The sequence below is a fragment of the Pristis pectinata genome, chromosome 32, assembly GCF_009764475.1.
Source record: "Pristis pectinata isolate sPriPec2 chromosome 32, sPriPec2.1.pri, whole genome shotgun sequence".
Classification (NCBI taxonomy): domain Eukaryota; kingdom Metazoa; phylum Chordata; class Chondrichthyes; order Rhinopristiformes; family Pristidae; genus Pristis; species Pristis pectinata.
In genome coordinates, this window is record NC_067436.1 from 3413589 (window position 1) to 3435951 (window position 22363).

The 22363-nt window shown below is 41.7% G+C and overlaps 1 protein-coding gene across 5 annotated transcripts in view; it reads left to right on the top strand.

The window, feature by feature from the left end:
- The window catches only part of usp3 (ubiquitin specific peptidase 3), a 73951-nt gene that overhangs the window by 3527 nt on the left and 48061 nt on the right, over positions 1–22363 (top strand). For 4 of the 5 annotated variants that reach the window (XM_052042415.1, XM_052042416.1, XM_052042418.1 and 1 more), the window contains exons 2-4: positions 4007–4067; positions 7494–7631; positions 14488–14571. In XM_052042415.1, coding sequence (XP_051898375.1) covers positions 4007–4067; positions 7494–7631; positions 14488–14571 — 283 coding nt within the window. Of the gene's footprint in view, positions 1–4006; positions 4068–5877; positions 6007–7493; positions 7632–14487; positions 14572–22363 lie in introns of those variants that run through there. The other variant, XM_052042419.1, reaches the window with a different exon arrangement.

Here is a 22363-nt window from a genome sequence, read left to right on the forward strand (position 1 = left end):
GTCTACTTCATTGGTATTTTATCCACCATCCTAAATATTCATTTCCTCCCATATAAAGTAAGATCCAAACTTTTTTTATATGGGACCTCTCGAACCTGCATTTTCTGCCATCTAGAAGAACAAGGGCTGCAGGCACTTGCTACACTATTGCCAAGTTCCCTCCCAAATCAAGCATGATACTGAAATAATACCTTGGAACTTGGAAACAGTGCCTTCATGCCTTCATTGTCACAAGTAAAAGATTCGCACTCCGGTATCTCCCACAGTAGAGGGACGAAAACTTCACGTGGAATGTAGTAGATGCCACCATATACTCAAGGTCATTTGAATTACATTAAATGTTGGTCTTGCCAATGATTTTCAAATTATGTAAAAAGAGTAAATACAAAAATGTGAGTAAATTGAATGCTGGTGTTAGTACTTTAATGCTGTGTTGAGCTATATGGTAGTAACAGTGAAACTAAACTTATGAAATGAAGACCAAGGTTTATTATAAATATAGACCTAAACGTGAAATGTATCTGTATATTTTCAATGATTAAGTTGCTTTTGTAGTTGAAGCAATTCAGTTATCTATGATCTGGTTGTGGTGAATAGTTAATTTAATGCCTGAATTTACTGAAAAATATAAGTATTGAACTAGCAAAAAGACATTTGCAAACCATTTTCTAAATATAAGAAAATTGTACATCATGTACATTGCATAATGGCCTTAACCAGGGAATGCTAAGTGTGGAAATGCAACTTTTTAAAACAATAGTTTTGGGAAGGATGAAGCAATCATGAAACTATTTGCTCTACATTGGAGGCTTGTTTCCTGCTGGTGGTGGGGTTTGCAAGAGGAAGTGCAAAGGACAGTGTGATATCTGGTTAGGAGTGTTCCTCTTCTATTTCACTACAGGCCCTCAGTGGCAGAATTTGGGGAGTGAACTTGCAATTGGGGTTTTTCTTTTTGGATTTGGAGTGTAGATTCATCAGGCAATTTGTCTGTCTGAGGAATTAAACTGGCATTAAAAAATTGGAAGGCAAAAAAGCCCCAGTAGAAAATCGAGCTGGGAGGTAATATGAAAACAACATAGGGGAGGAAGTGATTTCTTGCAAATTTTATTTCAGGGTTTGTCAGAATAATAGGACCGTTCTTATGGCAATTCTGTCTCATTATTGTAGCTTTTGTTTATTTCTGAAGCACAGCATGGAATTTTGATTTGGCATATTTGCAGAAGAGTTTCTACTGGGCCCTACTGATCAAACTGGGGTTAAAATATACCTTAACCCTTCCTCTTGCCATCTCCTTTATCTTGCAGAGTCATTTATATTACTAAATTTTTGCTTAAATTGAATTAACAAGTGATTCTCAAGGAACCAAATTACTATGTTTTAAGATATTATTTTTTTCTCTGTGGGATTCACAAGCCTGTATCATTGAATTGTTGGTTCCATGAAAATAACGGTTCCAGAGGCTTTTGATTTAATGTGTGAGTTAATTGTCAGGATGGTGAGAATTGTTAGTTTTTAAATAAGACAACTGGGAACTTAAGGAAGTTTACATCTGATTAACTATGTCTGAATGAGCACCATATAGAAATAAAACTAGGAAAACAAGAGGAAATGGATAGACATTTTGTGATGAAAGCTGATTTTGCTAAAAGTTGGAAGTATGTGTAGCACGTGGAGTTAGGATGCTACAGTCCTGTTCTGATGTACTGATGGTTACAATTATGTGTGCAGATTAATTCTTGAAGTGACAGTTGAAATGAGTGTAGAGGAATCCCAGGTAGTTCATCAAATTTGTGTAACTAATAACTGAATTCAAATTCATGATGATTTGATTCTGCGTAAAGATTTGAAGCAAGAATGTTACTGGGGCCTTGCAAAGGTTAAAATCTGAAATGTGAGCACTTGTGGAAAATCGGTTATCCTCATGATTGAAATAAGATTGGTTTTCATTAATTGTGTTCGAATTTGAGCTGAAATTTAAGGGGCTGGTTGATTTTGTTTGCTCGTATTGTATCTCACTCATCTTTAGTTCCTTGGAACTAATCTCTTCTATCCAAATTTATCAGTTTTAAGCTGGTTAGTTGAAAATGTGAGTTGGTCAAATCGTCTAATCTCTTGGGAGTTTGCTGGTAAATAATTAATGGCCATTACATTTCATACTTAATTGACACCTAAGGGCTTGCTGCTGAAAATTTACCTATTATCCAGTAGAACCATTTATGAAGCAGTAATTACCTGTACGTTATCCCCCGCAAACCATGCTATGTTTATGTAAATTTTTAGAACAAATTTTTTTAATTCTCCGGGTCAGACAGCATTAGTGGAGAGAGAAATGTTAACATTCAAGGTTGATGGCCTCTCATCAGAACTAGACAAGTTAGAAAAAAAGACTGCAGATGCTAGATTCTGGAACGCAAGTTTTGGGTTGAGACCAGTCCTGAAGAAATACTAACATATACCTGTTGCCTCAACAGATGCTGCTTGATCTGCTGAGTTTTTCCAGTGTTCTGTTTTTTTGTTCCAAGTTAGAAATGTAATAGATTTTAAGGAAGTACAAAACAGGAACAAGAAAGGGTGTGGGGAGGTGGGGAGTGGTGCAAAGAAAGAGGGAAGATTCCTTACTGGGTGAAAGTCTGACTTTATGTGTTTTTTCTGCATGTTTTGTTTAGTTTTATTATAGGCTATTAGGTCACATAGTGAAATTCCTGAAATTTCATGGAGGTGCATTTTAATGTTCTGTAGTACTATTTGCAGACCTGACTTAAGTTAGTGTTACATTTAGCTTCTCTGCCTTGTTAATGGAAATGCCCCAAGTTTAAAGAGAGATCAGCCAGGATTTTTCTGGCGCCTAATTATTATTAGGAATATATGGATAATGGATGACAACTAGAATTTTATCAATTGATACTCTCCAAGACTAAACAACGAGTATTTGTTCACTACTGAAGGATATTGGGGATTTATAATGCAGCAGTGAAAATGAGGGGGAAAACTCCGGGAGAAATCCCCAAGACTGGATTTTTTTGTTTTTGCAAGTTTTTTCTAATTGGTGCACTGCAGTTCTTTTTTTAATGCTCCTTTCTTCCTGCAAAACAGCTTGAAACTTGGTAATTTAGCAGGGAATTGATTTTGCCTAATTTCATTCCAGCACCTGTTTAAACTATCCTGTTCATTGAAGTTAGCAGTTTGTTTCACCATAAACATTTGGCAGAAGGTTGCATGGCATGAAAATGCTGATTTTCTTTTTGTTGAACGCCTTAATTATGTATTTGAAATTGCAGCAGATCAGTTTTGGGTAGACATCAAAAGTAGAGGTGGTATCACATCTAAGGAGTCTGATAAAAAAATTTCACTGAAGCTTGTGATGCTATTTTAGAAGGGCATCTCAGAGTTTAAGTTCATAAGTAGAACTAAACAAGCTGCATTTTATAAGCTTATAATGTACTTTGTGGAAGAAAATAATGTAATACCCTATTTTATTGCATTAGACAATTGAGATGTTTTTCTATGTTAAAGGAGTTGTATAAAGTTGTTGTTCCATAAAGAAATAACAGAAAAATCCCCCAGGCTATCTATTGTTTATTGCTCAGTTATGCTCTGCAATTCTATTATGTTGACTCTTTACTCTTCTGATATCACTGGTTGCCAATACTGAAAATCTTGTGAAAGGGGATTAAATACTATAAGACACAGTGTGGTCCCTTGGTCCAGGCATTAATATCACTGGCTCAGTCAGGAAATTGTGAAGTTAAGTGATTTGGTATTTTAGCAAAATGTTTCAATGCCATAACATTGCATCCTTAAGCTGTTCTTGCTCTCTGAATGCCATGCTGCAGAGTGTATTGCTGCTTGAATGTGGCAGAGGGAGGACTTAATGTCGTCCACCCCCCCCCCCCCCCCCCGATTTAAAAGATTTTGATTTTTAATACTGGTGTTAGAGATTAACACATTGTTTAAAATATTTAATGGCATTTCTGAAAGTAAAACGATTTGGTCTATTCTTTTGCAGTTTGTCGCTCCAATAAAAGTCCTTGGGTCTGTCTGATGTGTTCAAGTGTTCACTGCGGAAGGTATGATTAAAATTGAGTTACATGCTGTCCTTAGGACAGAATACAATTGTTGCATTTGGCCTTTTTGTTTGGTGATTTGTTTGTAAAAGCTGGTAGGTATGTAGGCTTGTTTATCCCCTCAGCTGGAGTACAGTGTGTTGTACCTAATAGCAGATTGCAATCACAGCATGATTTTAACATTCAGTTAAAGTTCAATAGCTGCATTTGAAATATCGCTTGCATTTCAAAGTTGTCATTAGTTTAATTCTGTGTTGCCTAGAAATATGGAAAATGAAACCTCCTGTTTAGTTTATTGTAGGTGGAGTAGAATAATATTTTGGAACAATGAAGCAATTTTTTGTCACTTTGGGTACTGCCTTTTATGATCTGAATTTCTGTTTCAGCCCAAGCACAGCATTTGAGAGTGGGACGTAATTTCTGGCAAAATGGTTTAACTTTTTTTGTAAACTTTTAAATTTGAGCTTGGTTTACGTGATAGGTCTGATCTGACATCCTGTTACTCAGCGTGATCTATATGGGCAAAACTGATGCTGAGATCTCATCTTAACAATAAGAGGTGAATTGTACAGTATCAGTTGAACCTCTGGCCATGAGTGTCTGATTTGCCGTTGAATGTCATTGTTAATTCTGCAGGTTTTCAACTGGCATCCCTCCCTCAGAGTCATAGCTATTTCATGGAGAGCCATATAGTGCAGTACATCCATGTGTTCTTCATTGTTTTTACCACAGCTGACCTATTACTTAAGAAAGGTGTCTTTTACGTTTATAACCATAAAGAATTTTTTAAAATTCATTTGTATGTCTACTTGTTTATATATTCAGTACAAGTTGTATTCTCCGTTGCATTCTGCACAATTTCTGAGGTTGCAGTGAGGATGGTATAAACTTTCGCATAAAATTGAAGCTATACTTGACACTCAGCCAATTACCAAAATAAAATCTCAAAAACAGATTAGGACGTTAACTTCCTGGAGCATACAGCTTCCAACTTCCAAGTAGTCTGCCACGTCTGTATTATCTGTAAACTACTTAATCATCAAACTACTTAGACATGTTCCCTAAATTCAAGTCGAGATTATCGACCTGTACCATGCAAAACAAGGAGCCTAATGCTGCTCCCTATAAGTTCCTGGTGTAAATGACCTTGCACTTTTTCCCACTGAGCTGATTTTTGAATTCAATTTTGATTCCAAATCTGAAAATAATGGAGAGTCTAGTGCTTGTGCTGTTCAAATATCCACCCTTTAGTGTTACCAAGGAGTTGTCACTGCTTGTGATGAGAAAATTTTCTGATTCTGAAAACTTTAGTTTTTATATCCTTTTTTTAGATAGGAATTTATTCAGTTTATCAACATGTAGAAGTAATATTCTGTTCACAACCATACTTGGGCTGGTGAGAGGATTAGTTAAATCCTAGTTTGAAATGGATTATTTAAAAATAACATTGCTTCTCTCCTGCCACCTGTCCTTCATGATGCTGCCCAGCAGGAACAGCAAAGCAGTTTGTACTGTGATTTTACTAATACTGTATATGGTGGTATGTTCAGTTGGTAGGCTAAATCAGATGTTTTCTATTTTTTTAAAAATCAAAGCTGCTGATTAAAACAAAACATGGATTTTGCAATATTGAAAAATACTTAAAAATTTCCCCCATCCCTCTTCAACTTCGATTATTTTTTCTTTTATACCTTCTGCTCCATATCCTGCAGTGTGGCAGTCATTCTTGATAAACTTGATGCATCTTCAAATGCTTTCTTGATACCTCATTTGTTAATTGTTCCAAAGAATCTGATCATGTTTCAATCCACTATTAGTTGAGGGATAAATGTTAGCTAGAGTACTTGGAAATCGACAGTTACCAGGATCAGCAAATGATCTACTGAGGAACTCAGCAAGTCGAACGGCATCCGTGGGAGGAAAGGAATTGTCAATGTTTCAGGTCTAAATGCTAATAATTCTTTTCCTTCCATAGATGCTGCCCAACCCGGATTGCTGCAGATTCCAGCATCTGTAGTCTCGTGTCTCCACAGTTACAAAGATATTTGTTTAGTGGGGTTGTTTGAGATTAAAATTAATATTCTCTTCTAAATTGTGCAATGGGATATCTTGTGTGTACTTGAGTGAGCAGACGCCTTAATTTCATAACTTGGAAGGTGGTACCTCTGACCATTTTAGCAATCATCAATGCTGCAGTGGCATGTCAGCTTAGTTTTGTTTGTTATCCAAATCTATGGACTAGATTTGCACACTCAATCTCTGCTCTAGTTGCTACCAGTGGAACCTCGACTGACACATCTGGCATTGCTTGAAGGGTATTGGGAGGTAAATATGCTAATATAGGCACTGCCTATGAGGGTGATGGGCAAGGATTAAATATTCAAGGTGTGATCATAAATATTCTGGAATTTATTTCCAAAACTTCAGTATATTTATGCAAAATCTTCTTTAATTGGCTTTGCATGTATATTCACATAAATTTATAGTGCAGGAGGAGGCCATTTGTCTTGTTAGTCAAAAATGGAATTATTTGATTACCCCCACGTCCAGCTTGGTCTGCAGCCTTGCAGGTTACGGCCCCTCAGGTGCTAATCCAAATAACTTTTTAAAATGTGACGGTCTCTGCCTCTGGCATCCTTTTCAAGTGTTGAATTCTAGAACCCCACTATTCTTTGGGTGGAAAGGTTTTCTACAACTTCCCTCTAATCCTTCCACTGTATAACAGGGGGACATACATTTAAGTTATTAACTGCTCTGTTAAAGGAAGTAGGTTTTGTTCACCAGATCTAGGGCTCCAGTTTTGTCTTATTTCTGTATGGCTTTGCTGTGGGCAATGTTGAATGATATTGTCTTGTTCTATGCTTTCTGATTTCATTAATTTTGTGGTGTCTGGGCCAATTTTCATTGTGCTACCCTGGCTGAGTTGCATTGAACAAGTACAGATTGCAGGTCTCACTGGTGTGGGTAGCTTACAGCTAGCTATACCTGGTAACACCAGAACTATCAGGACTGGTAGAGAGGGCATGTCATGTTGCCATATGAAGAAAAATATAAATTGTTTGAAATTAATTTGACTAAGTTTGTTGATCTGTGAACTTGCATTTGTGTTGCTCCCTTGCACCCCTAACACAGATGCAGGAATGCATAACGTAGCAATTAACTCCTGTAATCAGCAATAAAGTAAATGACCAGTTGGTCTGTTTTTGTTGGTATTGGCTCAGGGCTTACTGTCCTCCAGGTCATGAAGAGAACATCAGTATCGTGCCACAGATGCATTTTGTCCTCGCATTATGAAATGGAACCTTACTTTAATATCTCATCAGGACAATATCTCTGACAGTACAGCACTTGATAATCCAAGCATGTCAACATTTTCAAGTTCAGCCCTCAATATTTTGAAACCAAAGACCTTTGCATTTTTATTTACAGATATGTGAATGGACATGCCAAGAAACACTATGAAGATTCCCAGATTCATTCCAACAATGTCAAAAAATCAGAAAAGCATGAAAAAGAGAAGTTGCAGCATGCAGTATGTATGGATTGCAGCAGCTACAGCACCTACTGGTATGTGAAGCTTGGATATTAAGTCTTTTAATGCAGGTAATAAATTGTTTAAGCCACAGGGCTTGGTATGCAGTTTTAATGTACCTACCTTTTGAAATTTAAAGGCCTTCTTTGTTTGACCTTCGGAGCTAAATAACATTTGCCTCGGGGAAGCTCAAGTAGGTACTGGTTTGTGTGTGTTTTGACTGAAACTGATAGCCTTTTCAACAGGCTAAATATCAAAGCACATAAACCTGACTATTTTTCCTGCACTGGAATGAATGGACCTTGGTCATATGGCATTTTATTATATCATATCCCGAGGATGTTCCAAGTTGTTTCCTAACCATTAGAAATCAGTAATTTGTGTTTTTTTTCTGACTGTTGGTTGACTGAAAATATTGGTCAGGAAGTGATGAAAAACTTAACTTTGGCTGCAGGTTCTATTATTACCATTCCAACATATTTTAACCCCAGAACAAATATTATCAAATCATGTTTTGTATGAAGCTTTACAAGATAACAGAATAATTCCTCTATTTTTCATTAAATAGTGAAGAATCTTTGGCATGAGCAGTTTTATTTTTAAAATGCCTCAATGCAGCACTCTGGGCAGCATAGCGGTTAGCATAACCCTATTACAATGCCAGTGACTGGGGTTCAATTCCTGCCGCTGTATCTGTAAGGAGTTTGTATGTTTTCCCCGTGACTGCATGGGTTTCCTCCCGCATTCCAAAGACATGTGGGTTAGTAGGTTAAAATGGGTGTAATTGGGCGGTGCGTGCTTGTTGGGCTGGAAGGGCCCGTTGCTGTGCTATGTTACCGTGCTATAACTTTTTTATCTGATTATTTGAACTAAATGGTTTTGAGGGGGTGTAATTTCTCCTGAATGATGCAGAATTCTTAGGGGAGCACTGTAGCCAACCCAACAATATTGTCAGCATTGTGTATGGTATATTTGGGCATGGTCAGTGCTCAGGAAAGATGCTGCTTAGATCTTCTTAAGGGGAAAAAAAGTTAATGTACTCTGACTTCTTGATATAGTAATTATATTTGGGGAGAAGTCAGTGCTGAAAATAATAATGCTGGAAACAAACCAAAATAAGGTGCCAGCCTTGTGCTGTGACAGGACAGTTACAAGGTGACCGTAAACCTGTTCATTCAACTTGGGTGAAATCCAAAAGGGCTGTTGCATCTCAGTGATCTGAATTTAAGCATCAGACATATTGGATCTTAATTTTTGTTTCTTTAAATTGTTTAAAGATTTTTGAAATGGCAAAATATCCCATTATTTGGCTTTTTTTAGTGGTAGAGCAAATGTGATGAATAGAATTTGATTGTATCGCTTTGGACAAAGTGTGGGGCTAGGTGGACAGCCTTAGTACTTATGGTACAATGAATGCAGCTTGTAGCCAGGAGGCCAAACCTGAAAACATAAATTTGTATTCAATGTATTTTTGTTCATGCTGTTCAGAATTGTTTTATTTCATTCCCATATGATACAGTAGGAGGCCATTGGGCCCATTGCTGTTATGCTGGCTCATACTTTACACCCATTAGTCCCATTTCCCCACTTGTCTTGGTGTCTGTGTGGAATTCGCACATTCTCCCTGTGAGTGGGTTTCTCCCAGTTGCTCTAGTTTCCTCCCAGGTTCCAAAGGGTTGGTAGGTTAACTGGCTGTTGTAAATGGCCCCAAGTGTAAGTGGGTGGTAGAATCTGGGGTGGGAGTAGGGGAGGAGTTGATGGGAATGTGGGAAGAATAGGTTGCAGGGTTGGGGAAAGGGATTGCTCTGTGAGCCAGCCTTGGCTCGATAGGAGGCCACTTCAGCCTATATCATAAGGAAATTTATTTCTCTTCAATATATCCTCTTGCATTCCTGTCAGTTTCCACCCCCAACCCAACTACTGTTTCTTCTGCCACTTGCTTAACTAGGGGCAATTTACAGTATCCAATTAACTACATTGTTTGGGATATAGGAGGAAAGCAGAGAACCTGGTGGAAAGTTGCAGGGAGAACATACAAATTTAACACAGATGGCACCCAAGGTCAGGATCAAACCAGTGCCACCGGAGCTGTGAGGCATCAGCACTACCAGAGCTGTGCTGCCCGTTGTAATAGAATCCAATCACTTTGGTGCTGGTCTTCAAGGACACGCCAAACAATGTAGTAGTACTGAAGGCTTGAAGGACGGGAACTGGTCACTCCACAACTAGGACTGTCCCCTCACATCAGAGCTCCCTTGGGAATAGTCAGGAATCAGTTTGTACTTTGCTTGCAATTTAATTAAAATGGAGGACCAAATGAGTTATTAATGAAATTTCTTGTGATAAAGCCACATATGATTCAAAGATTGAACCTCTGCTTTAACCTCCTGAGGTTATTTTTCCACAGGGTTTCTGGTTCTGGAGATTGCAATGAGAAGTTCACTTTACTTCAAGTGAATTTATACAGCCTTGGGGGAACAAAGTTTAATTCACATTCTCATCTTGTCTAATTTGTCTATTTCTCACCTGTCCTAGTAACAAAATAGTCTTGGCTGGGGACAATAGATGGTCATGCAATCATTGTATTGTAAGCTTTTGTTACTTCTATAGCATTGATTTGCTTTGACTGTGCCAGTGGAGCTACTTTTGTGTAGTTTTGCTTCACAGCTGCTGCATTTGCTGCTTAAATTATGTCTAGCATTGCACACTTTTTTTTCCCCCCCAAATGGATTTGGCAATTCTGTGACTACCATAGATTGAAGTTGCTCTCTTTTCTTTTAGAATGTAGCTTTTATTTTCTTGGATTAGTTTAAATAGATTGAAATCATATTTGTGCTTCTGCTTTTGTTCATCAAAAACATTGATTCTCTTGTGCCTCCTTTCTTCCTGTTTTGATTGATGTTCTTGAACAATGCCCTGAGCATACTCAATGAAACAGAGGGGTCTGAATAAGTGTGCCATAGAGCCCAGAAATAATAAGACTGTTATCAAAGCCTTTCTCAACTTTTCATGAAATCATTGAGAGATGACGAAAGGAGTGCCATTAAAGTGATTTTGAGTAGATCAGCTTTTCTTCCATAGACTAGAAGAATAAGAGATTATCTAGCTTTTTTTCTATCACATATTTCAAATGTCTTCACAGGATAGATGACGAGATTTTTTTTTGTTTTGGACTATGGAACCAGGGGTTATACTTTTTGCAAAAGGGTACTAATTTAAGGATGAGATAGAAGATTGAAACTTTCAGGATCCTCTCCTGCAGGGAGACTTTCAAGAGCATGCTTGATTTTTGGATGCCAAGGGAATTGAGGGATGTAAGGATAATCTAGGAAGGTGATAATCTATGATGGATTAGCCATCATAGTGAATGAGGCAGTAAACTTGAAGTTGTCAATGATCAGCTGATCCTGTTTCTTATGTAAGTTGATGCTGTTGTCTTAAAACTTATTTAAAAAATATTCAAAATCTGGAAATACATTTCCTTTGGTATGTTACTGTACATTTTACTGTATAAAATGTGGGGCATCAGATGTGGAACATTGAAGTGTAAATGGGTTACTTTCATGTAGACATATTTGGAGCAGAAGTATTTCTGCATTTATATAACTGTCACTGGGGATATGAGCTATTAATTCTGACATTCAGCGGAGTTCATTTTCTGTCTCATGAATATTCTAACTGGTCAGTGCTGCCATTTTTCATTTAAGAAGATGGTTTATTTTGCTAAGTGTAATGACCAAAGCTAGAACTGACCTACAGATGGTCAAAAGTCAATTTGAACTGTGAAGAACTTAGAGTTTTAATTTGAAAGGGAGGTGGTTAAGTTCCTGAATTTATTATTTTACTAATTTGCTCCTTTCCTCAAACATGTTGGTGTCTGATTTCTTCTAAATAGTGCTTGCTAAATTACTTTAGGAATATGGAGACACAGGAGACCGCAGATTCTCTAAAATGGAACAAAAAACCATAAAGGAACTTGGTGGGTTCAGCACATCTATGAATTGAAAGGAATTGTTGCATCAGTCTTGACCCAAAGCCTCGACAGTTGCTTTCACTCCAGGATGCTGCTCAACCTGCTGAGTTCCTCCAGCAGTTTGTATTTTGCTTTAGAAATGTGTAGTTTAATGCTGAATTCTAAGCAAAATGTTTTGGAAAACCTTAGTCACGCATTAGTGCATATTGCAGGTGGCGGTGACCCTCTGGTTACAGCTATTTGGGTTATGGAAATTCATCCTCCAGAAATCACTACCCAAAAATTTGAGAATGTACAGTATTTACAGTGTACTGTACAAAAGTACAGTACTTTTGCAGAATTTATGGCAGGGAATGGGAGGAAGGAAGTAAATTATTTACTTTCAACTTGCATTTCTTGACGCGTGCAGATGACGCAACTGCATTATGGAAAATTGGGCAGCTTTCTAGGAAAGCAGTTTCTCCCCCCTCCCGTAATGTGGGGGTTGCTTATATTGTCTTCAGGCCATAGGTTATTTGGTGCATCTTCATAATGTCTCTTTTAAAATGTATAGAGGTCAATCATTGTTGCACTTCAAACAAGTTCACTTATTATTGGTATTGGTTTATTATTGTCACTTGTACTGAGGTACAGTGAGAGCTTGTCTTACAAACCGATTGTACAGGTCAATTCACAGTGCAGTTACATTGAGTTAGTACAGAGTGCATTGATGTAGTACAGGTAAAAACAGTAATAGTAATGTGTTACAGCTACAGAGAAAGTGCAGTGCAATAAGGTGCAAGGTCACAACAAGGTAGATGGTGAGGTCATAGTCCATCTCATTGTATAAGGGAACCGTTCAATAGTCTTATCAAAGTGGGGTAGAAGCTGTCCTTAAGTCTGGGGGTACGTGCCTTCAGTCTCCTGTATCTTCTACCTGATGGAAGAGAGAATGTCCCAGGTGGGTGGGGTCTTTGATTATGCTGGCTGCTTCACCAAGACAGTGAGAAGTAAAGGCAGAGTCCAAGGAGGGGAGGCTGGTGTCTGTAATGCGCTGGGCTGTGTTCACAACTCTGCAGTTTCTTGCGGTCCTGGGCAGAGCAGTTGCTGTACCAAACTGTGATACATCCAGATAGGATGCTTTCTATGGTGCACCGGTAAAAGTTGGTGAGAGGCGAAGGGGACAAACCAAATCTTTAGTCTCCTGAGGAAGTAGAGGTGCTGGTGAGCTTTCTTGGCTGTAGTATCTCCGTGGTTGGACCAGGACAGGCTATTGGTGATGTTCACTCCAAGGAATTTGAAAGTCTTAACCCTCTCGACCTCAGCACCGTTGACGTAGACAGGTGCATGTACACCACCCCCCTTTCCTGAAGTCAATGACCAGCTCTTTTGTTTTGTTGACATTGGGGAAAGGTTGTTGTCATGACACCATTCCACTAAGCTCTCTATCTCCTTCCTGTACTCTGACTCATTGCTGTTTGAGATATGGCCTACAACAGTGGTATCATCTGCAGACTTGTAGATGGAGTTAGAGCAGAATCTGGCCACACAGTCATGAGTGTATAGGGAATAGAGGGCTGAGCACTTGCATCATTACCTGCTAAATATAGTATCTGTTAAATACTTAAATTTTTTTCATCGTACCATTGCACAGAAGTTGGTGTGTAGATTTTCTGTCGGCAAAGAATGTCCAAAGTTGTACATTCCTTTCATTGATAATTTTGCATTTTTTTTAACACTTTGGACTTGTATTTCCTCTATTTCAGCTAATCTTACTAACTGAATTTTTTTTTGCCAGTTTTTCCTTCTCTAGTGGGCAAGTGTATTTGGATATTATACAGGGCACTTTTGTTCCCATTTCATAGTCAAGTATATAGCCCAACTCGTGCTGACCAAGGTGTTTTCCAGCTAATTGACCCTAATGAGAGGGTTGGGGTTTGAATAAATCTGAGATTGTTAGGACTTTGACTAGAAGTATTGTTAGTCCCATTTTAAAGAATAAGCTAAAACTTGCACATTTAACATAACACAAATCTTCAGGGTTCATGTCAGGCCACTTTGGGCAGAGCTACAACTGAATATTTTGGTATAAATCTATGCCATTACATTATTTTTGTCAACCAGGACATTTTAAGGAAACTGATTTTCTTTTTATGCAGGCTAGAGCTTTGTAAATTAGATGGCTCTCAGAAGCCACACAATATTGATATGCATATTGGAAAACAATTAACTGAATTTCCTTAGTGAGAAAAGATTTTGTCAGTTTCCAAGAAAATCTAAGCCTGCCTTTTTCCATGGTAAATATTTTCCCATTTGCACATTTTTAGTGCAAATGGCCCTTGCAAACTATACATGCTCCAGTTTTATGCTACTGCCTATGTACCTATTTATGATGGAAAAAGTCAAACTGTTACTGATGCAAAAATGCACAGTTTCAAGCTAGTAGAGCCTCTACTTCACAGTGCTTGAGACCATGTTCAATCTTGGCCTCGGGTGCTGTCTGTGTGGAGGTTGCACTTCCTCCCTGACAGCATGGGTTTGCTTCAACATCCCAAATATGTGTGGGTTGGTAGGTTAATTGGACTTGCAGACTGCCCTTGGTGTGGGTGGGTGATAGAATCTGGGTGAAGTTGATGAGAATGTAGGGAGAATTTTTTAAAAATGGCATTAATGTAGGATGTGTTAATGGCTGGTTGATGGTTGACACAATCAATTGGTTGAAGGGCCTGTTTCCATGCTGTATAACTGACTTTGATATGGAGTAAATTCCATCTTTGCACCCTGCCCTGGTTATTCTATTTTTTAATCCAATTCATTTGAAGATTACCCTTAGTTTTAAAGTCATGTTCATGTTACCACACTGGATGAGCCAGTTTTGTAAAGTATCTAATATTAAAGAGTCAACAGTGTTTTCCTAACTTGTATTTTGTTACTTCTAGTTATAGGTGCGATGATTTTGTGGTGAACGATACCAAGATGGGACTGGTGCAGAGGGTCAGAGAGCATCTACAGAACTTGGAGAAGTATGTGCGAATAAATTAATGGTTCTTCTGTAATCCCTAGAATATTGAGGTTTGTTTCCTCGACTCTATCATCCATCTCTAGTCAGTTCAGAAAGGGTTTTAGTTTGATCCTCTAAGATCAAAAGAGGGATAATAAATCATGTATGCTCTGCCCTTGCCTTCAGAATTACTGAAGGAAACCATGCAGTAGGATGATTTTGCAGCATGTATTCGCACCACTGGTGGGAAAAGACTTCACAGTGTCTTGTTAAAGTACCTAGGCACCTTTCCTAGAGGGAAAAAATCAATGTATTTACGCACTCTGAACCGGTCGTTGTTTCAGCTGGGAAATGCTAATAGTGTTAAAAGCTTAAATTAGTGAAATAGTTTAAGGGCAGGTTATTTGTATTGGTTAATAATATTATTTGCTCTGTGTCAACACTAATTCTCCCTTTGCATGATTTTGTTAAATTACAATTAACACAATGAACTTTAAAATCACTGAGCGCATCATCTTTAGGATATTCATTAAGTTGGTATATTTAGCTTTTTGGAACAAAGGAACCATTTCGTGTGCAGTCCTTTAGTCTGAGGGAACTAAATGTTTCAACTACTAGTTTTAAGATGACGCAAAACTGAGGGAGTGAGAGCTGTGAGGAGAATGCAAGCCTCCAATGTGATTTAGACCAGTTAGGTGAGTGGGCTAATGCATGACAGACAGTTTAACATGATAAATGTGAGGTTATCCGCCTTTGTAAAGACAGATTATTTTTGGAATGATGTTATGACCTTCCCCTTTTCTAAGTCGAGACCTGGGTACTCTTGTACAATGGTCACTGAAAGCAAGCATTTGGGTATAGCAATAAGGCGAGTGGAATGTTGGCCTTCATTGAAAGAGGATTTGAGTATGGGAGTAAGGTTCTGCAGCTGCACAGGCCCTTGATGAGACTCCCATCTGGTTTGTGTGTTCAGTTTTTGTCTCCTTGTTTGAAGAAGGATGTTCTTGCCATGGGAGAATGCAAAAACAATTTATAAGACTAATTTGATGGCAGGACTGTCAGGCCTATAGTCACTGGAATATTGAAGAATGAGATCTTATTAGAAACCCCATAAAATTCTACTGGGACTGGACAGACTAAATACAAGAGGATGTTACTGATGGCTGGAATATCCAAAACCAAGGATCACAACCTCAGGATGTGGGGTATGCCACTTAGAAATGAGATGAGAAGAAATTTCTTAACACCAAGTGTGGTGAACCTGTGGAGTTCACTCCCACAGAAGACGATGGAGGCTGCTAAACGTATTCAAGATCATTGCATATATTCAAGAAGGAGGTGAGCAATGTATTTAATGCTAAAGTGATCAAGGGTAAAGGTTGAAATGGGGTACCAAAGTGGATGATCAGCCATATGATGTTGAATGCTGGAACAGGCCTGAAGGGCTAAATGGACTACTGTTTTCCGTTTCTATGTCACCTATTAATTATTGTTAAAATCATAGGTGATATCTCTCCCACATCAATACTTCGATAAAATTATCTCATGACAAAATGTTTTTTATTAGAAATGCCACTGGGTGTAGTTTTTTTTGTGGTAAAGGAGGCATCTTTTCAAGTTGAGATTCTTGGAAAATGTAGGTTTACTAATCTTGGAGGATGTGTGTGTCAGCAGACAAGGAAAACCCAGATATGCTGTTGGCCATGATAACTGCATGCTTTCATTTGATTTTCTAAATGTGTTTCCTATTTGTTTCTGAGATCTGCTTTCAATTCATAAGATTGAATTTAGGATGTGTTTTACATCTGAGCTTTTATTGCACAAGTTTCATCTCGTTATATGACTTTTTTCCTTTGGTTTTATTTTGTGTATTTTCAGTGTTATTGTAGTTTGCCAGCTCTTTAAAAAGCTGTGCTAAAGATGCACTGTGCTTTAGTTCTTGATCACTACACATGCCACCAAGTTGAAATAGGTGATGTTTATAAACCTACTTCTGGAGTTGCCTTAATTAAGCAATTTTTATTCTCTTGCATATAATTTTGAACACTTTCCTTTATGGCCTCCTTGAAGACTGTCTTGTCAAAGAAATGAGATTGCTTGTTATGAGCATTTTAAAAGCTACATGCAGCATTCTTGAAGCAAATGGAATGAAAACGTAACTTCTCCCCAGTTCACATTTATTGCCAGTTTGTAATCTTATTGGTGGAGAAGAAACAGCTGTTTGAAGGCAGGTGTATTTTCTTCCTTTTTTAATCAGTTAACAGTGAAATTCAAAATCTGGATATATACTTTGTTTTTATAAAGTGTCTTCTCAGGTATCTCAACCATCAATCTTCTACAAAATTATTACTTCAATAATAATGTGGTTATACAGCAGATGAAGCAGCATTGAGATGAATAAGGACCTGACTGGTGGACTAGTTTTGTTAGGTTTTGGTTTGTCTTTCAGAAGAATGTTAATAGTGTACCTTATAGAATGCTACTTTATTAAACAGGGTTGAGTAGATTAATTCACCATTAATTTTACAATTGAATACTGTGCTAGCTCTACAAAGATCATTTAGTTTCTTGATAAATTTCTATCCCAGATGTGGGCTATCGACATTGTTGAGCCCTGAGTTGTCGTCTTATTTCATCTTGCAGTTATTATTTGTGGAAGTCATCAAGTCTGTGATACCAGGCCAGTAAACGTTATGGTGTGGCGACACACCTTCAAGACAAGCGAACCGGCTCCGAAATCGGAGCACATGTCGGCAGGAAGTCCGCTGCAAATGGTGCCAGGCCTTCTCCAACAGCGAGGGGAGAAGCCTGCGCGCAGGAAGAGTTCGGTGATGCATCACGGGCATCACTTCTGCCCAGAGAGGGCAGGACATTAACGGGTTTAAAAAGCTAGCACGGGAAGCTGAAATAAATCTGTCTCCAGTTCAACCCTCCGACTGTGTGCTTTTATTCTTTGCTCAATGTGTAGCACTTCGCTTCATTGGTGACCCCGACGGTCCAAATGGGATTTGGACTGAAGATGATCGACCCTTCAGCTGTTCACGTTGTTTCACTTAAACTGCCAACTTTCTGGACACTCCAACCACGACTGGTTTGACCAAGCAGATGCCCAGTTCCAGATCCAGCAGATATCTTACTCCATGTGCTACTATTACGTGGTGAGCTCCCTCGATCAGGAGACAGCAGCCCAGGTCGAGAACTTCATTCAATTGCCCCTGGAGGAGGGCAAGTATGCAGCATTCAAAGTGCTGCTTATAAGGACCTTCGGCCTCTCATGGCAGGAGTGGGGTGCCCACCTACTGCACCTGGACTGTGTGGGAGACAGGCCGTCAGCTCTAATGAACGAAATACTGGCCCTAGCTGACGGACACAAGATCTGCCTCATGTTTGAACAGGTGTTCCTAGAGCAACTACCCGGGGACATACACCTGTTACTCGCTGATGCAGACTTCAGTGATCCCCGGAAGGCGGTGGCCCGGCCAGACATGCTGTAGAAGACCAAGAAGGAGAGCGAGGCTTCCATCGCACAGATCACCAAGCCAAGGCCCCAATGGCAGGCCAGACCAGGCCTGGCAACAGAGCACGCACAACCTAGAGGCAGGAGTGAAGGGGCCAATGGGCAGCAGTGTTTCTACCACCAACGGTGGGGCACAGAAGCCCGCCGATGTCACCTGCCCTGTGAGTTCCCAGGAAATGCCAAGGCCAGTCGCCGCTGATAGCTACGGCGGCTGGCCACCAAGACAGCCTATTGTTCGCCTGGGACAGGCAATCAGGACGCCGCTTTTTGGCTGACACTGGAGCAGAGATTAGCATCTTACCCCTGACGGGACACGACATCCGCAACAGGGAGCCAGGTCCCACCTTCAGGGCCGCAAACAGCAGCGCAATTCGGACCTACGGCACCTGCACAGTGCAGCTGCAGTTCGGCGCCAGCCGCTTCAGGTGGGACTTCACACTGGCTGCTGTGGCCCAGCCACTCCTGGGGGCGGACTTCTTGCGGGCCCACAGCCTACTGGTTGACTTACGTGGGAAAAGACTGGTGCACGCCAAGACATTCTAGACATTCTCCTTGGGCGAGGCCAAGTTGCCGGCCCCACACCTGGACTCTGTCATGCTGTCGGACAATGAATTCAACAGAATCCTAGCGGATTTCCCATCGGTTCTGGCACCGCAGTTCACGGCAGCCATACCCAGACACGGGGTACAGCACCACATCCCGACCAAGGGACCACCCCTCCACGCCCGCGCTCAACGGCACCGCCTGGCAAAGGTCGAGTTCAAGCGGATGGAGGAATTGGGGATCATACGGTGGTCCGACAGCCCATGGGTTTCCCCCCTTCACATGGTGCCCAAAGCAGCCAGGGGCTGGAGACCGTGTGGCGACTACCCCAGACCGCTACCCCATGCCGCACATACAGGACTTTGCAGCAAACCTGCATGGGGCAAGTAGCTTTTCCAAGGTGGACCTCGTCCGGGGATACCATCAAATCCCGGTACACCCCTGAAGACATCCCCAAGACAGTGCTCATCACCCCATTCGGCCTGTTCAAGTTCCTCCGAATGCCATTTGGCCTGAAGAATGCTGCACAGACGTTCCAGTGGCTAATGGATGCGGTGGGACGCAACCTGGACTTCGCATTCATCTATTTGGACGACATCCTTATAGCCAGCCGTGACCATCAGGAACACCTGTCCCACCTACACCAGCTCTACTCCCACCTGAGTGATTTTGGCCTCGCCATCAACCTGGCCAAATGCCAGTTTGGACTCGACGCCATTGACTTCCTGGGCCACAGGATTACCAAAGACGGGGCAACACCCCTGCCTGTCAAGGTAGACGCAATCCGCTACTTCGCCCGGCCCAACACTGTCAAAGGCTTGCAGGAGTTTGTTGGTATGGTCAATTTCTGTCGCCGTTTCCTCCCCCTTAGCAGCCAGAGTCATGCACCCTTTGTTCACCCTGATGTTGAGTAAAGGCAAGGATATTACCTGGATGAAGACGGCCACGGCCGCTTTCATTAAGGCCAAGGAAGCCCTTGGCAGACGCCGCCATGCTGGTGCACCCCAGAATGGACGTTCCAACTGCTCTCACCAGTAGATGTGTCCAACACGGCAGTAGGTGGGGTGCTGGAACAACTCATCGGGGGGCACTGGCAACCCCTGGTCTTCTTCAGCAAGCACCTGCGGCAGCCTGAACTCAAGTACAGTGTTTTTGACCAGGAGCTGTTGGCACTCTACCTGGCAACCTGGCACTTCAGGTACTTTTTAGAAGGCAGGCCATTCACTGCATTCACGGACTGCAAATGATCGACCTTTGCATTCACGAAGGTGTCTGATCCCTGGTCCGCCTGTCAGCAGCAACATCTGTCCTATATCTTCGAGTACACAACAGACATCCAGCATGTCTCGGGGAAGGACAGTGTTGTGGCCAACGCGATATCCGGGCCCTGTCCCAAGTTGTGGACTACGCAGCTCTAGCAGAGGCGCAGCAGGCGGACGACGAGTTTCCCAGCTACAGGACCGCAGTCTCGGGCTTGCAGCTGTAAGACTTCCTGGTAGGCCCAGGTCGGAAGACCCTCCTATGTGACATCACTACCGGACAACCCCCGCCCCATCGTCTCGGCAGCCTGGCGGCGAGTTTTTCAACTCCATCCACAGTTTGGCGCACCCATCCATTAGGACAACGGTCCAGATGATCTCCAGCAGGTTCGTGTGGCACGGACTTCGCAAACAGGTCAGCGAGTGGGCCAAAACGTGTGTGCAGTGTCAAACAGCCAAGGTACAGCAGCACACCAAGGCCCCGCTGCAACAGTTTGAACCCACCCACTGGAGGTTCGACCACATTCATGTGGATATCGTGGGGCCCCTGCCTGTGTCGAGAGGAGGGCGGTACCTCCTCACTATGGTGGACCGGTTCACGAGGTGGCCAGAGGCGGCCCCGCTCACTGACATCACCGCCGATTCCTGGGCCCGAGCGCTAATCGCGACCTGGGTAGCACGTTTCGGTACTGGCCCATGTTACCTCCGACAGAGGCACCCAGTTCACCTCCAGCCTGTGGTCGACTGTGGCCACGTTTACACCACACAACCGCCTACCACCCACAGTCAAATGGGCTGGTGGAACGTTTCCACCGCCACATAAAGTCAGCTCTCATGGCCCGCCTGAAAGGGCCTAACTGGGTGGACGAGCTCCCCTGGGTCCTGCTGGGAATCATGTTGGTCAAGCTGGTGTACGGCACACCCCTGGTAGTCCCAGGAGAGTTCATACCAGCCCCAAGGGGGTGAGAGGAAGAACTAGTGGCAGCCCTAGACAGGCTATGCGAGAGGTTCGGCAACCTGGCCCTTGTTCCAACTTCACAACACGGATGAACCCCGACCTGTGTACCCACAGACCTGTGTACCAACAGACCTGCAGGACTGTAAGTTCGTCTTTGTTCGAAGGGACGCACGCTGGACACCGCTACAGCATCCGTACGAGAGGCTGTTCAAAGTGCTGAGGAACAACGGGTCCACGTACGTTTTGAACATGGGTGGGGGGGGGGGGGGGGGGCAGGCAGGTGGAGAGGAAATTTTCACGGTGCACCAGCTCAAACTGGCCCACGTGGACGTCGCAGACTGTCGAGGCTCAGGCTCCACGGCGCAGGGGCAGACTGCCTAAACAGCGACTGCCCCAGACTGTAGACTTTGGGGGGTTTATCGCTGGTTCTGGGGGTGGGGGGGGGGGAGGGGCAGGGTATGTGGCGACCCACCTTCAAGACAAGCGAACCAGCTCCGAAATCAGAGCGCGTGACGGCAGGAAGGCTGGCTGCAAAATGGTGCCGGGCCTTCTCCAACAGCGAGGGGAGAAAGCCCGTGCGTGGGAAGAGTTCGGTGACACACCGTGGGCATCATTTCTGCCCAGAGAGGGGCAAGATGTTAACGGGTTTTAAAAAGCTAGCGCGGGAAGTTGAAATAAATTTGTCTTCAGTTCAACCCCTCCGACTGTGTGCTTTTATTCTTCGCTCAATGTGTAGCACTTCGCTTCAATGGGTACAAAGGAAGTGTATGATTCTGGTGCAACTTTCCTGAAGTTCTGTATTTGCATTGATGTTTTAGTGTGGAAATCATTGCAGACTATTAAGTAGCATCAGATGCAGGCAACTTTGGGGGGGGGGGGGGTGGAATTAAGGATAATAATGAAATTTGTATTCACTACTGTGGTTTGGTTCTATTCTGGCACAAAGTGTAGAATAATATTTATTAAATATTAAGCCTAAAATGACATCCCATACATTCTATGATAACAGTGCCCTGTTATTGGGCATGGCTTGTGTTCATGTTTCCGGTTTAGTGGCTTATATTTGTTAAAACTTGTGTGGCAGCCTCAGTAGTTGACCTCTGGTCACTGTATATCTGTCCATGATGGGATGACTGGTGTATCTTCCTTCTGAATAGGAATGTTTTTAAATTATTTCTATTGGCTTTGTTGCAAAATATAATTGATTAACACCTCTAACAATTGAAATAATGCCTGGGATTTCCCTTTCCTGGTACAGAGATTTGAATTGGAGCGCTCTTTTTTTTTCTTCTGTATTTCTCAAATAGTGGCAAACTGAGATTTTTTTTAAACCTATTATTGGATGTTGGTGTCAAGGGCAAGTCCAGCCTTTATTGCACATCATGTTAATGACCCACCTTTAGAACCTTGCAGTGCTTTTGAGTAGGAAGTTCTAAAGTTGAGACCCAAGATTATTGAAGGAATAGCAATAAATTTTCCAAGTTGATGTGGAGGTAAAGGGGCCGCGAGGTTATGGAATTTGATGATAAAAGGTGAT